Raw genomic sequence first — 20241 nt, forward strand, 5'->3', positions numbered from 1 at the left:
TAATTACAAATATTGTATTATTTATATTTTGCAATAACAAACACAGTCTACTAATTATTTTATTTTTTTATTACATTATATTTAAAAAAAAAAAAACTAAAACCTCTAGGCTCCGCTAACTTGCCCTTACCGGCATATGTGATCCTGTCTTTAGGTCATTGATCTGTTTTTATCAGATCCATGGGAACAAAGCCCCAAGTAAGACTAAAATGTTTCAAATAAAATGTTTTTTTTTATGTATAAAATTAAATACCAAAAGTCAAATATAATATTTTACAAAGTCGAATATAATATTTCACAAAAGTAAGAATACAAAAATTAAAGAGTTAAACATTGTATTTAAAAACCCTCAACTGTATTACAAACTATAAGTTTTTATACTTAAATAAATATAAATTTTAAAAATTAAAAAATATTACATATGGATATAAAAAAAGCCCAATTTTAATTTTATATTAATTATACGTGCGAATATATTCACTATATCGTAGTGGTGTATTCCAAACAGCACTTGATGTACGTTGTTTATCACGAATTTTCCAGCCTTTGAACATTTCTTTAAGACTCATACTTTTAGGACAATCAAAAAATAAATCTCTTTCTTCCAAATCAACATTAGATTGGAGTTCAAGTACAGATTTTCTATTTTCCTCTACAAAAAATAATTTGAATATTGTATAATAATATAATAGTAGTATTAATTATGTATACACTTACTCTTTGCCCATGTTGGAACAGGCTTTTTGGGTCCAGATTCATCTTCTGAAGAATCACGAGCTGATACATCATTTAAACCATAATCATTTATATTTATTCCAGTTTTTTCAACCTAAAACAAACCCAAAGATAATATATTAATAATAATACATTAAACCAAAATGGAAAATGATTTTATATTAAATAATATCATGTACACAAGGATTTAACCAAATTAAATTTTATTACCATTTGTCAGTAAAATTAAATTAGATGAACTGATATGAACACATATTGATAAGAAAAAAATGAATTTAATCTTATATGTAAATATGATATATATTAATTTGATTGTAAGAAAAAAAAACATACTTTCGATTTTGGTAAAGTTGCTCCTTTGGGTATTGATGGAACAGGTAAATTTGAATTTACCACTTTTGGATGAACAGATTTACTTTTAACTGGTCTGCAGATAATAAAACATTTACAATTAATAAATAAAATATAGTTGTATATATATACATAAAAAAAAAATATTACTTAAGTTCTGTTTTCTTTTTCATCTCATCTTCTTTTAACTTACGCTGATTCATTTCAATTTGTTGCTAAAATAATGATACATTTTAAATTAAATCAATTGGTTATTAAAAATTCTTAACACCTAATATCAAATTAAATGGTGCCAGTGTAGTGTACGATCTAACGCTTACATATGCTCTACCTGTGATCAACCCATTACTATCCAGTTCTTTACCAGTAATTTATCGTTAATGACCCCTTAACAGATGCGCACACAGGGTGTTAAAAAGTTATGGTTGGATGCAAAAATATCCATATTAAAAAAAAATTGAGGTGTACTTATCTATATACTTCAGTCACATTTAAATATATATTATTGGAAAGTGTGATGAAAAAGTGAACCAGACTTGTTCATTGCTTTTTTAGATGATATACGCGCTACATTCATAAATAGCGACTAAAATGAAACTTTTATTTTAAATATTTATTTAATGAAACTTATAATATGTGGATGTGATTTTTGAAATACGTATGAAGCCACCTCCTCGTGGTGTATTTTAAATAATGCTAAGCGGCTCACAAATCGCGTTCACCAAAAACAGACCGGTAGATTACATTCTACACCAGAAACGAGCTGGTAGATTGCAAGCTATACTGGCACCAATTAAACAGTATTAAAGAATAACATAAAATATTAAGTATTTTACCAATTTTAATAATCTAGCTTCTTGAGCCTGTAGGCGTTTAGCATTTATCTCTGCTAATCGAAGTTCTGTTTGTTTTTGTTTTTTTAATGCCTCCTTTTTCATCATTAATTCTTTTTCTTTTAGTTTTTCATCCCTTTTCTTACTTTCTTCTTCTTTTTTTTTTATTTTTTCTTGATGAAGTTTTAAATGCTCTTCTTTGTGTTTAGCTACTTTTATTTGTTGTTTATCAAATTTCCTAAAAACAAGTTTATAGAATATTTTAAAAAAAATACATACACTTAATTAAATATAAAATTAAAAAAAAAATACTAATTCTATTCCCAGTCCTGAAATTAATTTTCAAAACAAGGCTAAGGCCGCGTGTACATTGGTAAGCGTTGGGCGATGAGCGGCTAGCGTTGACAAAAATAAATCAAACACGGTAATTTTATTGGAGCTGAGTATACTGACTTTGAGCGTTGTCGTCAAGCTTTACGATATATTAAACATAATTTGAGACATACCATTGGCTTAATTTTTGATCGAACAAAAAGAACTTTCTGAAGAAATTCTGAAGGTTAGTCAATCAAGACCTCCTTTATGGAATGACCAACATTCTGACTAAAAAAATTTGTTGTATTTTTCATTAATTTAAATTTTACCTTAGACAAAATGAAATTAAAGGTCTCTATTGAAATGTGCAAAAAATTAAAAAAAAATTCTTTTACTATCTTATCTTAGTTCATTATAAATATGATGAAACTCACCAAACGTATTATGGTTTTTTGTTCAATTTGTGAACTTATTTCTATTATTCTGTTTTTTATTTCAAAAGCGTTTCGTAAAAATGTATTTTCCATAACTAAAATACGTCGGAATTTTGAGCACAGTACCATGATGGTGACTGCAGGTGATTCTTAAATATTATAGACAACGCTGATCGCTTGCTGTTTAGTATACACTCTTCACCGCTCATCATGTAATGCTTTCCAATGTGCACGCGGCCCTACAAGTTTATTTTTCCCTATAGGGCCAGTTTATTGGAAGAATGCGTGTACAAAAACTTATCACAAATTAAAATATTCCTTTTTAAAAAAATGAAAATAGAAATGTAAATAAAATATTTAAAAACTGAAATAGTTAGATAACAACATTATTATTTAACCAGGAGATACTAGTTTTAACTCACTATCAGATTAAACATAAACAAGTTTAATATTTTTTTTAATAATTTGACTTAAGACTTTATTGTAATTAATTTTACTAAGTTTACAAATTGGGGGACATTTAATTTATATTTTCACATTTATTATTTATATATTTTATTTATTAAAGCAGAGAAATTTACAATTTTACATTGCGTGATTTCATTAAAATAAACACTTTTGATGATTTTCACATCATAGACATCCAATTTATAGAAAGATTGATTTCCCCATACCATCAAGAAAATATATAAATAAAATAAATAATGTATATTAGAATACAAACAATTTCAAATGCTTCCAACTAATTTTAAACATTTTATAAAATGTTTTTTCTTCTTTAAAAAACTTTTCAGATGTAAGAAACACTTCAAGATATGTATATTAATTTATTTCAGACACTGAGACTTTACAATTAAAATTATGGAAAGTAATAATCTTAAATAATTATTCCTTATGTATGATATTACCTTTGATCAGCTTTAGATTTCAGAAATATTTCTTTTCTTTTTTCAGCTTCATTTTCTCTAATCTGATGAGGAGTTTGTGATAAACAATCTAATGTTTTCAAAGGAGTAGATACTATTTGTTCTAAAGGCACATGTTTTACATTAGATTTTTTTGCACCATTAGGATTTTCTTCTTGGAGTTTTCTCTTCATTGTTCTTGTTAGATGTGTTGGTGGTTCTTCAATATTATTAACATCAATATCTTCCAATTTTTCACGCCGTTTATTTTTAATTTGAGACTCTTCACTAAAAATTGCATACATACATTAACATTTCATATTTATATATTTGAGAGGCAGTATGGTGCAGTGGTAACACAGCTAGATAAGATGTATGCTGTTCAAATCAGTCTTAGTGCAAAAAAAACATACTGCAGAATTAATTCTGTAGTTTTTTCTCTACTGCTACCATTCTGGTTGCCCTTCACTGCTCCATACTGGACCAACTCCTCTTAGAGTAAAGTGTACACACGTGATAATTCTCTACTTTAAGAAGGGGGTATAAGTGCTGCACTGCACTATACCACTACAAAATTGAAAATATATTGATAAAAACTTCTAATGGAAATTTAGTAAAAAAAAAAATATGTATATAGAAATAATAACAACCTTTTAGTTTTTAAGTCTAATTTAGTCGAAGATTGTTGATTCAAACAGTTATTTTCAATATTCATAGGAGATTCTTCAGGTATCAAACAGATTTTATTATTATTTTTTTTTGTGGTATTTGCAGTTGAAGATTTAGGCAGTTTATTATAAGTTGTATTAGGTTTAGCTGGTTTAATATAAGTAATTTCATTTTCAGAGGGAAACATTTGAGGTGATGCACATTGGTCAATATTTGCCATTAACTTTTTATCAACCACAAAGGTAGAATTTGCTATTGGAGAATTAATTAATGTAGATAATGTTCTTGCTCGACTTGCTCCTTAAAAAATAAAAACAAATATTTGATTAATAAATTTTAATAAAAATATTACAAGTTACAAAATATTTTCATTCAAATATAAAAATATAACATAATATATTTATAAATAAATAAAACAGAATGTCTAGTATGAATATATTTTAGTTTTGTAAAAACTGTTTATTTAAATTCTTACTTGTGGATGGTCCACAATTGATTGCTGTAAGATCGATAACACTATGATTTCTTGTAGATGGCATACAGCTGATTGCAGTGGATTCTTTACCACCTTTAATTTTTTCCACAGCCAACTAAAGTATTTATTTTTTGAAAAAAAAGTTATAAAATATTCTTATCATTGCTTTTACAGAATAATTTCAAAAATTATTAACTAAATAATAGAAATAGATTCATTCATTTGAATTTTTTAAATTAAAATAAGAAAAAATTATATATTTTAGAATTCTAATTGTTAAACTATTACTTACCATAGAAGCTTGTCTTCTTGTTCTACGGACAGGTGGTAATGCTGGCTGTTGAAAACTTGGTTCGGCAGCAAACAAATCTCCAATTGGTCCATTTTGGACTTCTATAAAAATTATTATATACAAATTAAGTAAAATTAATTTTAATAACTATGAATAAAATTGTATTTAAAAAACTTATACATTTGATTATATTTTACCTATAAGGTATTAACACGTTAGCAACCAAGAGTCACATATACATGGGAGTCTCTATAAATAAGCCCGTGTCACACATATGTAACACTCAGTATATGATTTCCAACCATGTCAACTATGTGTGACATTGCTTAAAAAACAGGAAAGAATGGTAAAAAAAAATTTTCAAAGTCAAAACAAAAGTATAATTAAATATAATATATAGTACACTTTACTATATATAGTATATTATAATTAATATATAATATAAAATATGGAAAAGCCTACACCGACTACAAACAAAGGTCAGACGCTATAAAGCCAATCTGAAAAAATGGGGCTATCTAGAAGTCATTGGTGTTATGTGAATGCAGTGAGGAACAGACAAAGGATCACTTATTAGAATGCTGTTAATGCCCAATTACCTGCAGTGAAAAGGACCTCACGGTAGCTAAGGCATTAGACATGGCCAAGTACTGGTCAAACGATATATGACAAATTATGATAATGGAGGCTCAGATTACCAAAGAAGTTACCAATAAACGGTCTATTTATTACACTATAGTCCTTGCAATATTATAGTTAATATTATAGTTTTATTTGTTTCATCTTACTTATTTTTTAAATTTTTGCTGCAAGTTTTATTTTATTTTAATCTTTTGTATTCCAGTACACTGCAGCTTACGCGATACAAATAAATGAATTATAATGAAGTATAATTACTTAGAACTAGATATTAATTAGATTAGGTTTGGGTTCTTATCGATTTTCAAATAGGTATTGGACAGCGAACATATTAAAATAAGGAAAGACTGAAATTTAATATATAGATACTTACTGGATTGTCTTTTAGACATTTTCTTTTCGGGTTCATAATTTACTTCCTTAGGTATAACTGATTGTAACAAATTATTATAAAAAACATCTAGTTTTAATGTTTGTTCCTAAAAATAAAATACAAATAAATACTACATTTCATTAATTAGTTTTGAATATAAATATGTTTATAACACAAATTGACAAAATATTATATTTATCTTCAATTAATAATATTACAGAAAAAAATAATATTCATATCAATAATAATAATAATAATAATAATAATAAAATAAAGGAAATCATTATAGATTTTAGATTAAAAACATTTATAAAGTACATGCATTTTACAATAAAAATACTCAAATATTTAGACTATAAATAGTATGTCTCTTGAAATAATAAGCCATTCTAACTACTATTTTTGATTTCTGGTTATACATTATATTTTCTTTTAATCATAAGACACTGAGTTAAAATATGTAGAATCTACATCATCAATAAATATTAGATCAAATAATTTTTAGGTAAAATTAACTTTTATGTCTTAAGTTAAATTTTTTCATTTAAGTTATTTAAGTTTACTAATTTATCATTGATTTTTATTACCTATGTACCTAATAATATTTTTCATAAATAAACTTTCTATAAGTAACAGTTTTAATGTTAAGACATTTTCTGTGGAATGCTGTAGGCAATTCATATTTAAACAGATTCTAATTATATCATGTAGCTGTTTCATTTTTAAAGTGTTATATTTCAAGTGTTTCATGATCAGTAACAACTTATAGAAAATAAATCAAATTAATGTCTTACATTTTCTGCAAATTAAATTGCAAATTAACGACTAATAGTTACAAAATTTAATTGAACAGATCACAATAAGTAAACCTTTAGTGGCAATGTAAAGTTTCATTATTTATTAATAATGATTTAATTCTGCCATAATTTATATTTTTGGACTCTACCACATCTTTAATTAGATTCCATATTAATTTAGGACCAAATGAAGTATCCTAAAATTGGTACTGGATTTTATAATATTTATGTTCATATCGCTAGATAAAATAAGATAGTAATTGACTAACATAACTTCATTTAACTTAAATGGTCAAAAATGCTAACTATTACTTAAGTATGATCTGTAAATATAAAATCACAAAAAGAGAAATCAATTTTAATTTAAAAATATTTGCCATTAAGTGTCTATTTCCAAGAAAATCATTGAGTAAATGAACCTTTACAAATTATTACCAATTATTACATTAATCTATATATTATACAAACAATAACATAATTCCAGGTTTCTATAATTATAATTATATTCAAATTAGTTACTAATTATCACTTTTTCAAAATAAAAACAATTTATATTAACTTGCGTTAATATTAATAATAATATTATATTATAATAGTTTAATATTAATCAATTTAAATATTTAATAATAATATATTAATATTAATAACAAAAAAAACAACAAAAAACATTTCAAAATTATTATTTATATATTTAAGTTATTTTTTATATTTATTGATAAGTATTCTAAATTAAGTATTAAGTATATAATACTCACTATATCAAACTAAAAAAGACAAACACAAATTAACACAATATCTAACTAAAAAAATATTGAGATAATAAGTCTAAACCAAGTAAATCAACCAATGATACAGCAATTGATCAAGGATTTATTCTTATACATTCTCTATGACCAAGTTAAATGAAAACCATTGAAACTTCTTGGTTACATTACTTGTATCTCTTTTGAGTTTTATCTGTTATCCTTACTATGAATACTATTAATCCTTTGTTTGCCTAATTGTTAAATATGCTTTCATTATTTGAGTTTTTTTTTCTGGACTTATTGAATGCTCATCCTTAACACCCTATAATAACTTTATTTCACTATACATTTTATGAAATTTATTTGAATTTCCAGAGTTTATTTCAGATTTCATTTTGTTACGTTTATAATTTATTTTTGATATAATGCAATGCATGGTGATCATAACAGACAGTTTTATACCAAATTTGGCTGCAATACTTTCTGTAATTTCTACAAAATTCTCATAAATTACTTAATAATTGTTATTTGATTTAAATTTATAGCTTAGAAATTATTTCTTTTAATTATTTTATAGAATTAAAAACCTCCTATATTTATTTAGAGAATTCAGCCAAAATTGACTCCCAATTAGTATTTAAAAATATGTAGGCTTAACTTAAATCAATTTTTCAGATTTATAAAAACAAAAACTAGATATAACTTACCTGTATGGTGTTATGAAGTTCTTTATTACCATTGATGGTTAACTTTCCGAAGTCTTTCCATATTTCAAAAATATTTGTAGAATTTGGATCCATCTTAATGAAATACTAAAACATTTAAATTCATATCTAAGCAATGAACAAATTAAGATAAAATAATTTAAAAATTATTTGAATTTATCCAGTCATACATATTGCTCAAATTTGCAATATGTTACACGACTGTTCTACACAAAACACGTTGAAAAATCTTTTTGTTAAATGTGATAAAATTGTATAATAAGCAGTTAATATTAATAAGGAATCAAAACCAAATTTTTAAAATGAAAACAAAAAATTAATATTAATATAAAATAAAACACTGAAATTAGCATCAGCAATATTTTTCATCAAAACTAAAATGGCGTAATACTTATAAATCTTTTAAAAAAAAAAAAAGAACGAAAGCTATAAGGAAAATAATTTTTCCTCAATAAGTATGATCAATAGAATTGTAATCAAATAAGAAGCAATAAAACTATATATAGTATATATAATATAGTTCTTTATTTTTCAAATATACATTTCGGTTAAAACTAACTATTCAAACATTCATCAACCGTTATGAAGGATTAAAAGCAAAAACTTATAATTCGCACTACACATGACGTTTTCGAAAATAAAAAAAAAGACTCAAAGAAAAAATAATAATCACCTGGTCAGACGGACGGCAATAACTGCAATAGAGAAGTATTAACGGATTTCCGTTAGGGAAAATTTAACTGTGGAGCACTTCTCGGCGGCCGCATGCGCGTAGTTAAAGGACCGGCGACGGTAATGCGCAATTCAGAGCTGCGCAGATCGTACGCGTCTCCGAGGAGTTCGAATGTTTTTTTTTCCACGAAGCATACCGAAGCACCATATGACGGCTGATGGCAGTTGTCGCGGTAGGGCGGGATTGTGGACGTCGGTTTTTCGTTTTGTCCGTTAACCATTCATGGTACAAGCGGTATCGGTTAGCATCAGAATCGGTCCGTTACGTGCGTGCGTGCCTGCGACGGCCATTCGTCGCGGGCAAACAAATTCCGACGGTTGCCGTCCTGCGGCGGTTAGCCCGGCAACGGGACTGAGTGTGACCAACCACGATGATAATCGAGACAACCAATTAGAAGCCGCCAAGTAAAAAACCATAACACGAAACACGTATGCCTTGACTATACGATTTATGAGTGCGTGTGCGAACGCCACACGAACAGTTAGAAAATAAAGCCGGTCCCTTCAGCGAAACGCTCTTGTCTTCGTGGTAATTGAATTCGATCCACTATTACGGTCCGTTGTCTCCTATTTGTAATACGTTTGTTCGCTTTGTTTTCCAACGAATGATTTGTTTTTCACTCCGTTAGTTATTTTTTTTTTGCGTCGTTTTCATTCGATTTCCTCAGACGCGCACTGCAAACATGAAATTAATCAGTGTATTGGCCGTGTTCGGGTTCTTGTTGAACTCCGTACTCGCCGATTCCGTCGTCGATTTGTCTGATTCTGATTTCGAGTCTTCCGTCAGCCAATACGACACTTCTCTGATCATGTTCTACGCACCGTGGTAAGCATTAACCTTTCCGGCACCGCTGTCTTACTCTGATGTGCGTGCTTAGACATATAGTTGTTCAATTTGTTTTTTATTTAATGTATTAGGTGCGGTCACTGTAAGAAATTAAAACCCGAATTTGAGAAAGCGGCCAAAAGTTTATTGAAAGAAGATCCACCTGTAACATTGGCAAAGGTAAATATCATTTTTTTGTTGCCTATCATTTGTTTGATAACTTGCCGGTTGAGTTGGATTTAAAAATTATTTTTCAATTTGTTATTTGGTGAATTGCCAGCTCTTTCTGTACGATATATGTGAAATTGTTGCTTTTGTTTATATTCTTATAAAGAAGTTATGCACATTGCTTTGAAGTTTTTAAGTTGAATTTATTTCAACATTTAATAATTGCTTTAGTCAATTAACTTTATTTTGTTAAGTCATCATTTTTTATAAAATCACAATATGGTGCCGAATTATTGATCCTTTTTTTTTTTAAACCATATTCTGATTGATAATCATTGAACTTAGGTTAAATTCAAGACTACTTAAGCTACATATTATTTTTAAATTAATAAATATAAATATAATATATTACATTTTAATGCTATACGATACATATTTTAAGTTATTTGTTATAAGGAATTTTTGTAAATTATTAAAATTATAAGTGTTAACATTTTACTTATTCCTTCAAATTTGACTGACAAATTTTTCTGTACAATACTTAACAAGTGTTTGGTTATATAACATTACTGTGTATCCTATAACTTATCTCAACCCATGAAGATAATTTCAATGTATCTGCTTTTATTTTTTTACAAACAAAATGTTAAGGTTTATTTTTAAATTACACTACTTCATATTTGTACTCTATAATAATCTTATTTTGAAAGATTTGTATGCACATTGGATCTAATTCAAATACAATATGTTCGAACTGTTATTCATTATTCATTGCTTTTTATTAGGCCATAATAAGATTGTGGATAACAAAGAAATTTCTATTAAAAATTCTACTATTGATGCACGTCTTAGATTTTTTCATTATTAAATGAAAAACATAAACTTTTTTAAATTTAAATTATAATTTCAATGTAATCAATTTTTCATTTTCCTTAAATTTATATCGATTCATTTATTATTTTTAAAAAGTACATAAGAAGTTAATTGATTATTTACTGACATTAATAACAATGACTTCCAAATAGTGTACTTTTTATTATGTCTCATACATGGCATTATTCAGAAACATTTATATTATTTTTTATTAATTATTTGTATTATTTGTCTCCGATATTTTAAATGACTACTTTTAGTAATTATTCAAGTCAGCAAAATGTATTGTTACTACAAAATAATAATTATATACTTGATAAATGTTTTTAATTTGTATATACAATATAATAAATTTCTTAAATATTTGTATACATTCATTATATGTACAATTTAATCCTATTATAAAATTTAAGGCTGTTTTATCCATTTTTTAATTGCTTATTCTATTTCCTTTATAATTTAAAATATTTAGTGAATTGTTAAAATTAGTATAGATTTTCAATATTTTCTTTAATAATAATAAATTGAAATTGCTTAAAAGTTGACTTTTTTTATTTAGGTGTAATCGATTGTTGTTAGTAAGTATATTATTTATTGTTAGTTTAGTACTTAATTAAGTAGGTAATGTTGTGGTTTTGGAATATATTTAAAGCTATTTTTTTAATTATTCTTAACAATGTATGATATTATTAATGGGTGAATACCTGATGTTTAAATTACTTTTTTTAATTTATTGATTATAGGTAGATTGTACTGAAGCTGGTAAAGACACATGTAATAAATTTGGTGTTTCTGGGTATCCAACTTTAAAAATATTCCGAAATGGAGAAGTTTCAAAAGAATATAATGGACCACGTGATTCAAGTATGTTTAATTCATTTGTATCAATACTTGATGTATACATTTTTAATTGTAAAACAAATAATCATTTAATTTGTGATTAGGTGGAATTGTAAAGTACATGAAATCACAAGTAGGACCAAGTTCTAAAGATTTGTCTTCTGAAGAGGCAATTAAGAACTTCCTTGCTAAAGATGAAGTGGTTGTAGTTGGATTTTTTGAAACTGAAACTGATCTTAAGGGCAAATTTATTCAACTTGCAAATAAATTACGTGAAAAAGTAAACTTTGGTCATACCACTTCACAATCTGTTATCGACAAATATAATTATAAGTACGTATTCTTTTAATGTTGAATTTATTTGCATTTATTATGTTTTTCCGTGAACTTGAATTACGTTGTAGTTTAGTTTTTGAAATCTCAAGGCATAAAATTATTTTTAAATACATACAACTATAAGTGGAAGAATTTATATTTATGAAGAATGTAATAATCTCTTATATTATATATATTTATATATTTTTAGGAATAATATTGTCCTATATAGACCTAAACATTTAAGTAATAAATTTGAACCAGATTTTGTTGTATTTGATGGAGAAGAATCAACATTAGCTTTAGATACATGGATCACATCTAATTAGTAAGTATAAAGTATTCATCAATGTTCCTAAATTGAAATATCGATATATTTATTTGTGTTTAAACCTCTAAAACTATGGATTTAATTTATTTTAGTCATGGTTTGGTTGGTTACCGTCAAAAAGAAAATATGGAAGCTTTCAAGCCTCCGTATGTTGGAGTCTATTATGCTGTTGACTATGTTAAAAATCCAAAAGGAACCAATTACTGGCGTAATAGAGTGTTAAAAGTTGCTAAGTCAGTGAAAGGTGTTACATTAGCTATAAACAACAAAGATGATTTCCAACATGAAATTAATGAATATGGATTAGAATTTGTAACCGGTGAAAAGCCAATTGTTTTGGCTAGATCTCTTGATAATAAGAAATACATTATGAAAGAAGAATTCTCGTAAGTTTGTTGATGCAGTATTGATTTTAATTAAATTTAATAAGCCAATGATATTTTTGTTATTTTCAATAATACATTGTTCATAATGTTTCTTTAATATATAATAATCAGAGTAAATATAATTTATATTTTTAGATATAATTGTTATGTGTAAAATGCACTTTCATATTATTGATAATTTTTAAAATTCAAATGACCATAGAAAATAACAATACTATATATATTATTGATGATTTGCTTTGATTTAGTTTCATTTTCTTAAAATATGTTTTCAAAAGTGTTGACTCATTAAGTTATGATTTTTTATTATTATTAACAATATTAGTTATTTTTATTTGTGAAATGTTTAGCTTGATTTCTTAATCAAAATATTTTATTTTTAGTGTTGAAAATCTTGAAAACTTTATACACAATTTCCAAGAAGGTAAATTAGAAGCATACATAAAATCAGAACCTATTCCTGAAGATAACACTACTCCAGTAAAAGTAGCTGTTGCCAAGAATTTTGATGATGTAGTTATTAACAATGGAGTTGATACATTAGTTGAATTTTATGCTCCATGGTGCGGTCATTGTAAAAGTTTAGCTCCGGTTTATGAACAAGTTGCTGAAAAGGTAATAATATATTATCTTTATTACAATTTCAATTATTTTAATAATTTTTTATAAATTAAAAATATATATTTAGTGTTCATTTTATGAATTAGCTTCTATGGTATACTTGAAACGAAAATTTGTTATTCAATTAATTTTTAGTACTCTTAAGTCTTTTCCATTGCCTTCTCCAAACTGATTGGGGACAGCCACTGTACTACTTAAGAGTATTTTTAAGTAAATAGATTAATTTTAAACTTGCAATCCTATACCAGTTGGCACTATGTATCCTTTTAGATTCTTATTATTTCTCAAATTTGTATTGGACTTGGTTTCACAATGAATTCTATTAGGCATTTAAATTAAAATAATTTGTAATCTCACTTCATATAGAAAATCATTTTCATATGTGTAGTTTTATCTTGGGTTTAAAATATAATCAAATTTATAATGAATTTGTACACTGTAATTCATTATATTTTTTAAGGTATCCATTAATTGATTATATTTAAAAAAAATTTATCTAACTTTTAGTTGAAAGATGAAGCTGTATCTTTAGTAAAAATGGATGCAACTGCGAATGATGTTCCATCTATTTTTGATGTACGTGGATTCCCAACTTTATACTGGTTACCTAAGGATGGTAAAAATAAGCCTATTCGTTATGAGGTATTGAAATTTATTTATATGAGTTGTATTATACATTAAAATCAATATATTAATTTGTTGTTTTAATATTCAGGGAGGCCGCGATTTGAACGACTTTGTCAAGTACATTGCATCTAAGGCTACAAATGAACTCAATGGTTTTGATAGGTCTGGAAATCCTAAGGAAGGCAAAGATGAACTGTAAATTATTAGTTCAAAATTAAACCACAAGGCTGATTTAATTTAATTTGAATTGGACTACTCCTTTTTTTTATTCAACACTGAGTAGAAAGAATGATTTTTTTTAATTCATCCAAATCCAGTTTAAGCAAAAACTACTTTGAAATTATCCTTGAAATAGATAAATGCAAATATAAATTTATATAGAATTAAATTAATGCTCCATTTTCTTATTCATATCTGTTGCAGTTTAAAGTTGTTGTATTCTAACTTGAATATTCTGTAACAAAATATAATTTTAATAAATATGTTGTGATTTTCTAACTTGTTTATGATTTATAAATATTAATCCTTTACAGTATATTATATTAATATGGCGAGTTTAAAATAAAATATCCTATTATAATTAACTCAATTTCTGCCAGCACATGAAATATTTTCTTTCATTCGTTAGGTTGATTTTTTTCAAGGCAACATATTTATTCCATTGACAATTTATGTCTAATATCATTGATTATGGAGTTACTTTTTCTTCATAATAAAAAAATGATGAGTTCATACTGATATAATCTTTCTATTATTTGTGATGTTGAACTTAAGTTCAACTTGAGTAGTAAAAATGTTTGAAGGATAAAATCAATTCAAATTATTAAAATGTGTATATATATATATATATATATATATATATATATATATATATTTTACCAGTTAAATATCGTTAAATTCGCAAATATTCCTCTGCATCAAATATTACTCAAATTTTCATCTATAAAAAATGTTCAGTAATTGAGAATTAAATGTTTTTGTTAACAACATTCATTCTTCTTATTTTTATTCAACTGTTATATTAATGAGTTACAAGTACAATGTCTTGTATAAAAATATTATAACATTTGTTTTCAGTCCAATACTTCTGCTTGCAATCTACATTGTAATTTGGGACTATTCATTAATAGATTAAATGTTTATTTTAATTGTATGAAACTATTTTAATTATTTAATTTTAATATCGAATAAGCAAAAGCTGTTAAATTATCTATGTGACCTTTATTTTTCATAAATAAAATTATTTTATACTATTAGTCAATGATTTTTTTTTTTTTTTTTTAATTTCCAGCATATTAAGTATTTTCATTAATAAAGAACTATTAAGTATTATAAATCTTATCACTATTTATAATGTGCAGTATTTATTTGTATATATATATTTGTATCAAAGTTAATTTATAAGTAAAATAAACGCAAAATTTGATTAAAAATTATTACTATTAAAATTATATTTTTACACATTAATACTACTAATACCTTTAACTGGTATAGCTAAAATAGTATGTTTAACTTTATTAAGAAAATAATAAAATCTATTAAATTAAAATATTTGGTAATTTATTTATTCGACGCAAAATTTGTAAGTATAGGACTAGTTCACATGGATGGCGCGCATGTTTAAATATACGAGTCTCTCATATGTTCATCATGTGTCGTTCATATGGCGCGTCGATTGCCACACTCTGCCACGTTAGCGTGGCGATATTCTTAAAAACCGCAGCATGCTCGATTTTACCGCCACCACGCAACGGTATTTTCAATTGCATTCCTAATTTTCCCCCAAAATCAATGTTAAAACTTCAAATAAATTTGTATTACTTATTATAATTTTAAATTATTGAATATTATACTCTAAGATAATTAAAAATGAATATTTTTTATTCTTGTATTTTTAAAATTAAGGTTCGATTATTTAGATAATATTGGCTTCGATTATTTCCTAGAAACTATTTAGGTTTATTTAAATAATATGTATAATATAATATTTAACCTAATTGAAAATAATTCATATGAAAATAATACAATATATTATATATACATTATAAGTATAATAGTAAAAGTACATAATATATATAACTAATTTACTATAGTATAGATAAATCGTCAATTTATCAAATAATATATTGTATTACATAGGAATTAATTAATTAACTATACAATTATTGTATGTAATACAGGGTGGTCCAACCCGCGAGCCGTTTGCAGCTCTCTATGCCTTTTTTTTTGGTTCCCCTCAGTTAAATTAATTATTTACTTTATTCATTAAAAATTAAAGTCACAATAATATTTTAACAAAATCGTGATATGATCATATAAATTTTATATTTATAGTTTATGGCGTTTATGCTATAAAACGTAGGAATACGTCGGGAGTTCCCGTGATAAGACGCGATGGACTGCGTGAATTCTATTCACAATTGGGAGCATTAATAATATATAATAATGTGCGCATAATATAAAATTATAAAATAAAATATAAATAGACAAAATATAATTTTTTTTTTTCTGGCGGCCCCCGGTGTGTTTAAGAAAGTGTAAATTGGACCACCCTGATGTTATATATAAATATATTATGTTTATACCGAATAAAAATTGCCACCGCCACCGCGACAGTGTGCGAGAACGTTTACGCGCGTGACACCGCAGATTGAAGTACCGTGTATTATTGCCAGACCATACAGTTGACACACGCACTTCACAGCGATCGGCTTAAAAAAAAAAATCGTGCATTTTTGTCAGTTTCTAGGTCATCGAATGATTTAACAGACTCTCATATTAATTTGTGTAATTTATCTATATTATATATTATTCCAAAAAAATGATCATCCAAATGATTTATTTATTAGTGAAGTAGAAAAAAGACCGGCCATATGATATATGTCGTTTAGTAAATATTCAAACAGAACTTTTTAAATATAACCAATAGGCAGGTCCGGCTCAAGGTATAGGCCAGATAGGCACTTTAGTAGGGGTGGCATTTTCAAAATTGACTCAAATATTTTTTTAGTTATATTGGTGTTTTATAAGAAAAATATTTAAATTAATTCATTCGTGAAAACCACTTACATAAATAATAAAATAATATTGTCTAAAGTTATTATATTACTTTATATTACGGCCTACGCTGGGCGTTTTCAATTATTCAAAAAATATAAATAACCACATATCCGATAGTCGCGGCAGTGATGGGTTTTGAGTAATAGTAATAGAGATCATTTTTAAATATTTTTACATATAATTTTATCCATAAAATAAAAGATTAAAATTTTTTTTAAGTAGATATGTCCCATAAAAAATAGGGGGAGATGCTAAGTTAAAATAAGAGCTCAATTTTTTATTTTTTAGAGGCGGCAAAATTTGATTTTGCCTAATGTACTATTTTTACTTGGACTGGCCTTGCCAATAAGTCATCAAATTATTTAATTGACATTCAAAAAGTAATTAAAAATGTCATGATCTCTAAGCTTCGGATACTAGGTAATATAATCGCTTAAGGAAAATCTAGTTTTTACAATTGGATGGACCCAATATTTTCTTTGTCATTTCATTCTTCCGATATGTGACCCACAAACACACAGCTTTTGACACGTCCATTTTCATTGAATGTATAATAAAAACTGTATACTTAGATGAAAAATAAAAAAAGAATTTTTTACAGAAACATGTTTAAACGTTGGTGTTTACGCGTCCATGTGAATCTAGTATTAGGTTACAGGCCAGTATTTAAAAATTTGGTGCTCTCGGACATATAATTTATCTCCCTCAAAAAAAATCAAAAATAATATAAAACTTATTATGTCTTTTGTCCATAATCAAAATTCTTTAATATTAAAATATAACTTTTAAATGAAAATCGATTAATACCTTTTTTAATTAACAAATTATAATATAATAAAAAAACAATTTTTTTTTCTAATCTACAAATTATAACATAATAAAACATACTATTTTCTTTTTTTATTCTTTTATTTTTTTTTATTAGGTACATCATTTTTAAAATTAATTTTGCTAAAATATTTTACCGCCACTGAGATTCGACGCCTCCGGGCATATGCCTACCCGTGCCTCCTAAATATGGGCATGGATCCTAGCCTTAATATACAACACTTGACACTCAACTAAACAACAAAATTAATTTAACACCTTTATTATATTTTGTATTCTTAATATTTATCAATAAATTAGGATAGTATTTAATTACATTAAACGATTTCATATTATTGTTGTATTAACATTCAAATGTATTATATATATATAATATATATACAAAGTAGTTTAGCTTATTTGCGTATCGTTGGTCCGGACATCCGGTCAATCTGGACTAATACAAAATAAAAATTCATTAATGTTTCACTGTTGTTTCATAGTACATATTATGTACAATATTTTTATTGTTGGCACCAAAAAAATAATATTGAAACTGAATTAGTCATTTTTTTTATTTTAAATTATTAATTATTATTTTAATTCATTTTAATTATTTACTTTAAATATCTTACCTACATATGTCTCGTCTAATAACTATTTAAACCCTTTCAAACCCAATGTTCTCTATAAGAGACAATATTTATTTATTACAATCGCTATGCATTATAGTAATTTATTAATTAAATTCAAGAAAAGTATCATAGAATCCGAAAATAGTTCCATAAACAATTTGTGTTTGGTATTATTTGTTTACTTGATATTTTATTGTTTTTAGTTTCATGAAAATAGTATAATAATAAAACGGTATAATAAAAGTTCGTAGTTTAATAATTGATAATGATAAGTTTTTTTTTTGTTTGTCAAAAACTGGGAAATTGTTTAGAACTGATCCGTTTTAATCCGATTCATAATACTAATTTTATCGTATATATAAGTTTCATACATTTGGGACGCTTACGTTCGTAACTGTCACTGTGTGCCGTTGTGTCCGTCCATACGGGCCCGCGATGGGTACCTTGTACTTTTCATATGAATTTAAATTATTATTCATTATATTTTATTTTAGTATTAAGGGGGCAGGAGCAACTATTTTTTTTTTCATATATTTAGCTCAATAAACAAATGAAAATTAAACATACTTCCAGTAGCTCAATTTAAATTTTGAAAACTAAATTTGATTTGTATTTCTCTTTTCATTCTTATTTACAACAAAGTCAAGTATAAGTTTATTTTGAGAAAAATATTAACTTACTATGTATCATATTTTATTAACTAAAAATAAAGTCGTAAATCTATTTCCGAGCAAACCCAGAAAAAAGACTAACGAATTATTTTATACAATATGGCTATCAGTGGCAGGACTACATGTAGATAAAAGTGGGATTTCACACAGGCTTCGGCATAAGAGCCTCCAACGATTTAACTTAAAAAATTACGAAAATTAAAATTTAAAAAATTATACTAATAACCTCATAAAGTTTATTTTTAATTTTTAGCTTTACATGCGTTCTGGTAAGTAAACCGTTGCATAATTAATTTTGGAAGTTTAGAATAATAGTAATCTAGCATGATCAATAAATTTTATTAGATCTTAACTTAGTACATATGAAGATGGTTGGTATTTATGCATTTATTCGTATTAAATATAATATCCAAGAAAAAAAGGAGTTATAACTGTACTAATGCAAAATAATAATTTTATCACATAAATAAATTATCGATTGTAACTTGTATCCTGCTGACATTTATTACGGCGGAATAACCAATCAAATTGAATCTTTTAAAACATTAATTGGTTTTTGATGTAACTAAATTTAAATTACAACTGCTTTATATGTAAAGTATAAATGCTCATATTTATTTTAAAATTTTATTATATTTTTAAATTTATAACTTATGAACTTTAATTGTTAATAAATTCATAATATAGCAAAGCATCAACTATAATCAAATAAATAAAAACACAATCATAAATATAAAGCACAATTTATGAATATTTAGATTTTAATTTATCTTGTTATATAAAGATTGATTATTTATTAAGACTTAAAATTCAAACTATAGTTTTACATTTTAGAACTGAATTATTACTTTTTAAATAAGAAAAAAATCTAATTTCCTACAAAAGCTTGATAAGATACGATAATTGTAAAAATTAAAATATCAAATTTGCTATGACTTATTACATCAAATAAAACTTTTTTAAGATAATACTCTTTACATGATATAGGTAAATATTAAACAAAATAATTTAAGTCATTTCTAATGTCATTTTTTTTTTACTTTTTCAATGTACAGTCTTT

General features: G+C 25.6%; 2 protein-coding genes across 3 annotated transcripts; one reads left to right on the plus strand and one right to left on the minus strand.

The window, feature by feature from the left end:
- Window positions 1-318: 318 nt before the first annotated feature.
- On the minus strand, window positions 319-9354 carry LOC112684862 (inner centromere protein A-like). 2 transcript variants are annotated; one of them, XM_025556574.1, is made up of 12 exons: window positions 8963-9354; window positions 8272-8376; window positions 6022-6127; window positions 5010-5110; window positions 4718-4832; window positions 4224-4542; window positions 3577-3861; window positions 1923-2157; window positions 1237-1301; window positions 1069-1162; window positions 718-829; window positions 319-652 (listed from the first exon to the last, which is right to left on the minus strand). In XM_025556574.1, the coding sequence occupies exons 2-12, from the start codon at window positions 8362-8364 to the stop codon at window positions 456-458; spliced, it is 1722 nt and encodes a 573-aa protein (XP_025412359.1). In that variant the 5' UTR covers window positions 8365-8376; window positions 8963-9354; the 3' UTR covers window positions 319-455. The 2 variants fall into 2 exon arrangements, with proteins under 2 accessions (XP_025412359.1, XP_025412366.1); XM_025556581.1 differs by lacking the exon at window positions 8963-9354 and adding an exon at window positions 8849-8871.
- Window positions 9355-9487: 133 nt separating this feature from the next.
- Window positions 9488-14303, plus strand: LOC112684872 (protein disulfide-isomerase A3). Its single transcript, XM_025556592.1, has 9 exons — window positions 9488-9847; window positions 9940-10027; window positions 11632-11752; window positions 11833-12061; window positions 12255-12371; window positions 12467-12760; window positions 13144-13375; window positions 13889-14023; window positions 14097-14303. The coding sequence occupies exons 1-9, from the start codon at window positions 9705-9707 to the stop codon at window positions 14205-14207; spliced, it is 1470 nt and encodes a 489-aa protein (XP_025412377.1). The 5' UTR covers window positions 9488-9704; the 3' UTR covers window positions 14208-14303.
- Window positions 14304-20241: the final 5938 nt, after the last annotated feature.

This window comes from Sipha flava, unplaced genomic scaffold (genome assembly GCF_003268045.1).
Source record: "Sipha flava isolate LNK unplaced genomic scaffold, YSA_version1 106_pilon_pilon, whole genome shotgun sequence".
NCBI classification, from domain to species: Eukaryota; Metazoa; Arthropoda; class Insecta; order Hemiptera; family Aphididae; genus Sipha; species Sipha flava.

What these genes read in the sequence shown, in the direction of transcription:
- LOC112684862 (XM_025556574.1), bottom strand. Translation starts at nt 8,364, where the DNA reads ATGGATCCAAATTCTACAAATATTTTTGAAATATGGAAAGACTTCGGA. An exon ending in CAATTGTGGACCATCCACAA is followed by an intron (nt 4,543 to 4,717) that starts GTAAGAATTTAA and finishes TTATTTTTTAAG; the next exon opens with GAGCAAGTCGAGCAAGAACA. An exon ending in CAACTTTACCAAAATCGAAA is followed by an intron (nt 830 to 1,068) that starts GTATGTTTTTTT and finishes GGTTTGTTTTAG; the next exon opens with GTTGAAAAAACTGGAATAAA.
- LOC112684872 (XM_025556592.1), top strand. Translation starts at nt 9,705, where the DNA reads ATGAAATTAATCAGTGTATTGGCCGTGTTCGGGTTCTTGTTGAACTCC. An exon ending in ATTATGAAAGAAGAATTCTC is followed by an intron (nt 12,761 to 13,143) that starts GTAAGTTTGTTG and finishes TTTTATTTTTAG; the next exon opens with TGTTGAAAATCTTGAAAACT. An exon ending in ATGAACAAGTTGCTGAAAAG is followed by an intron (nt 13,376 to 13,888) that starts GTAATAATATAT and finishes TCTAACTTTTAG; the next exon opens with TTGAAAGATGAAGCTGTATC.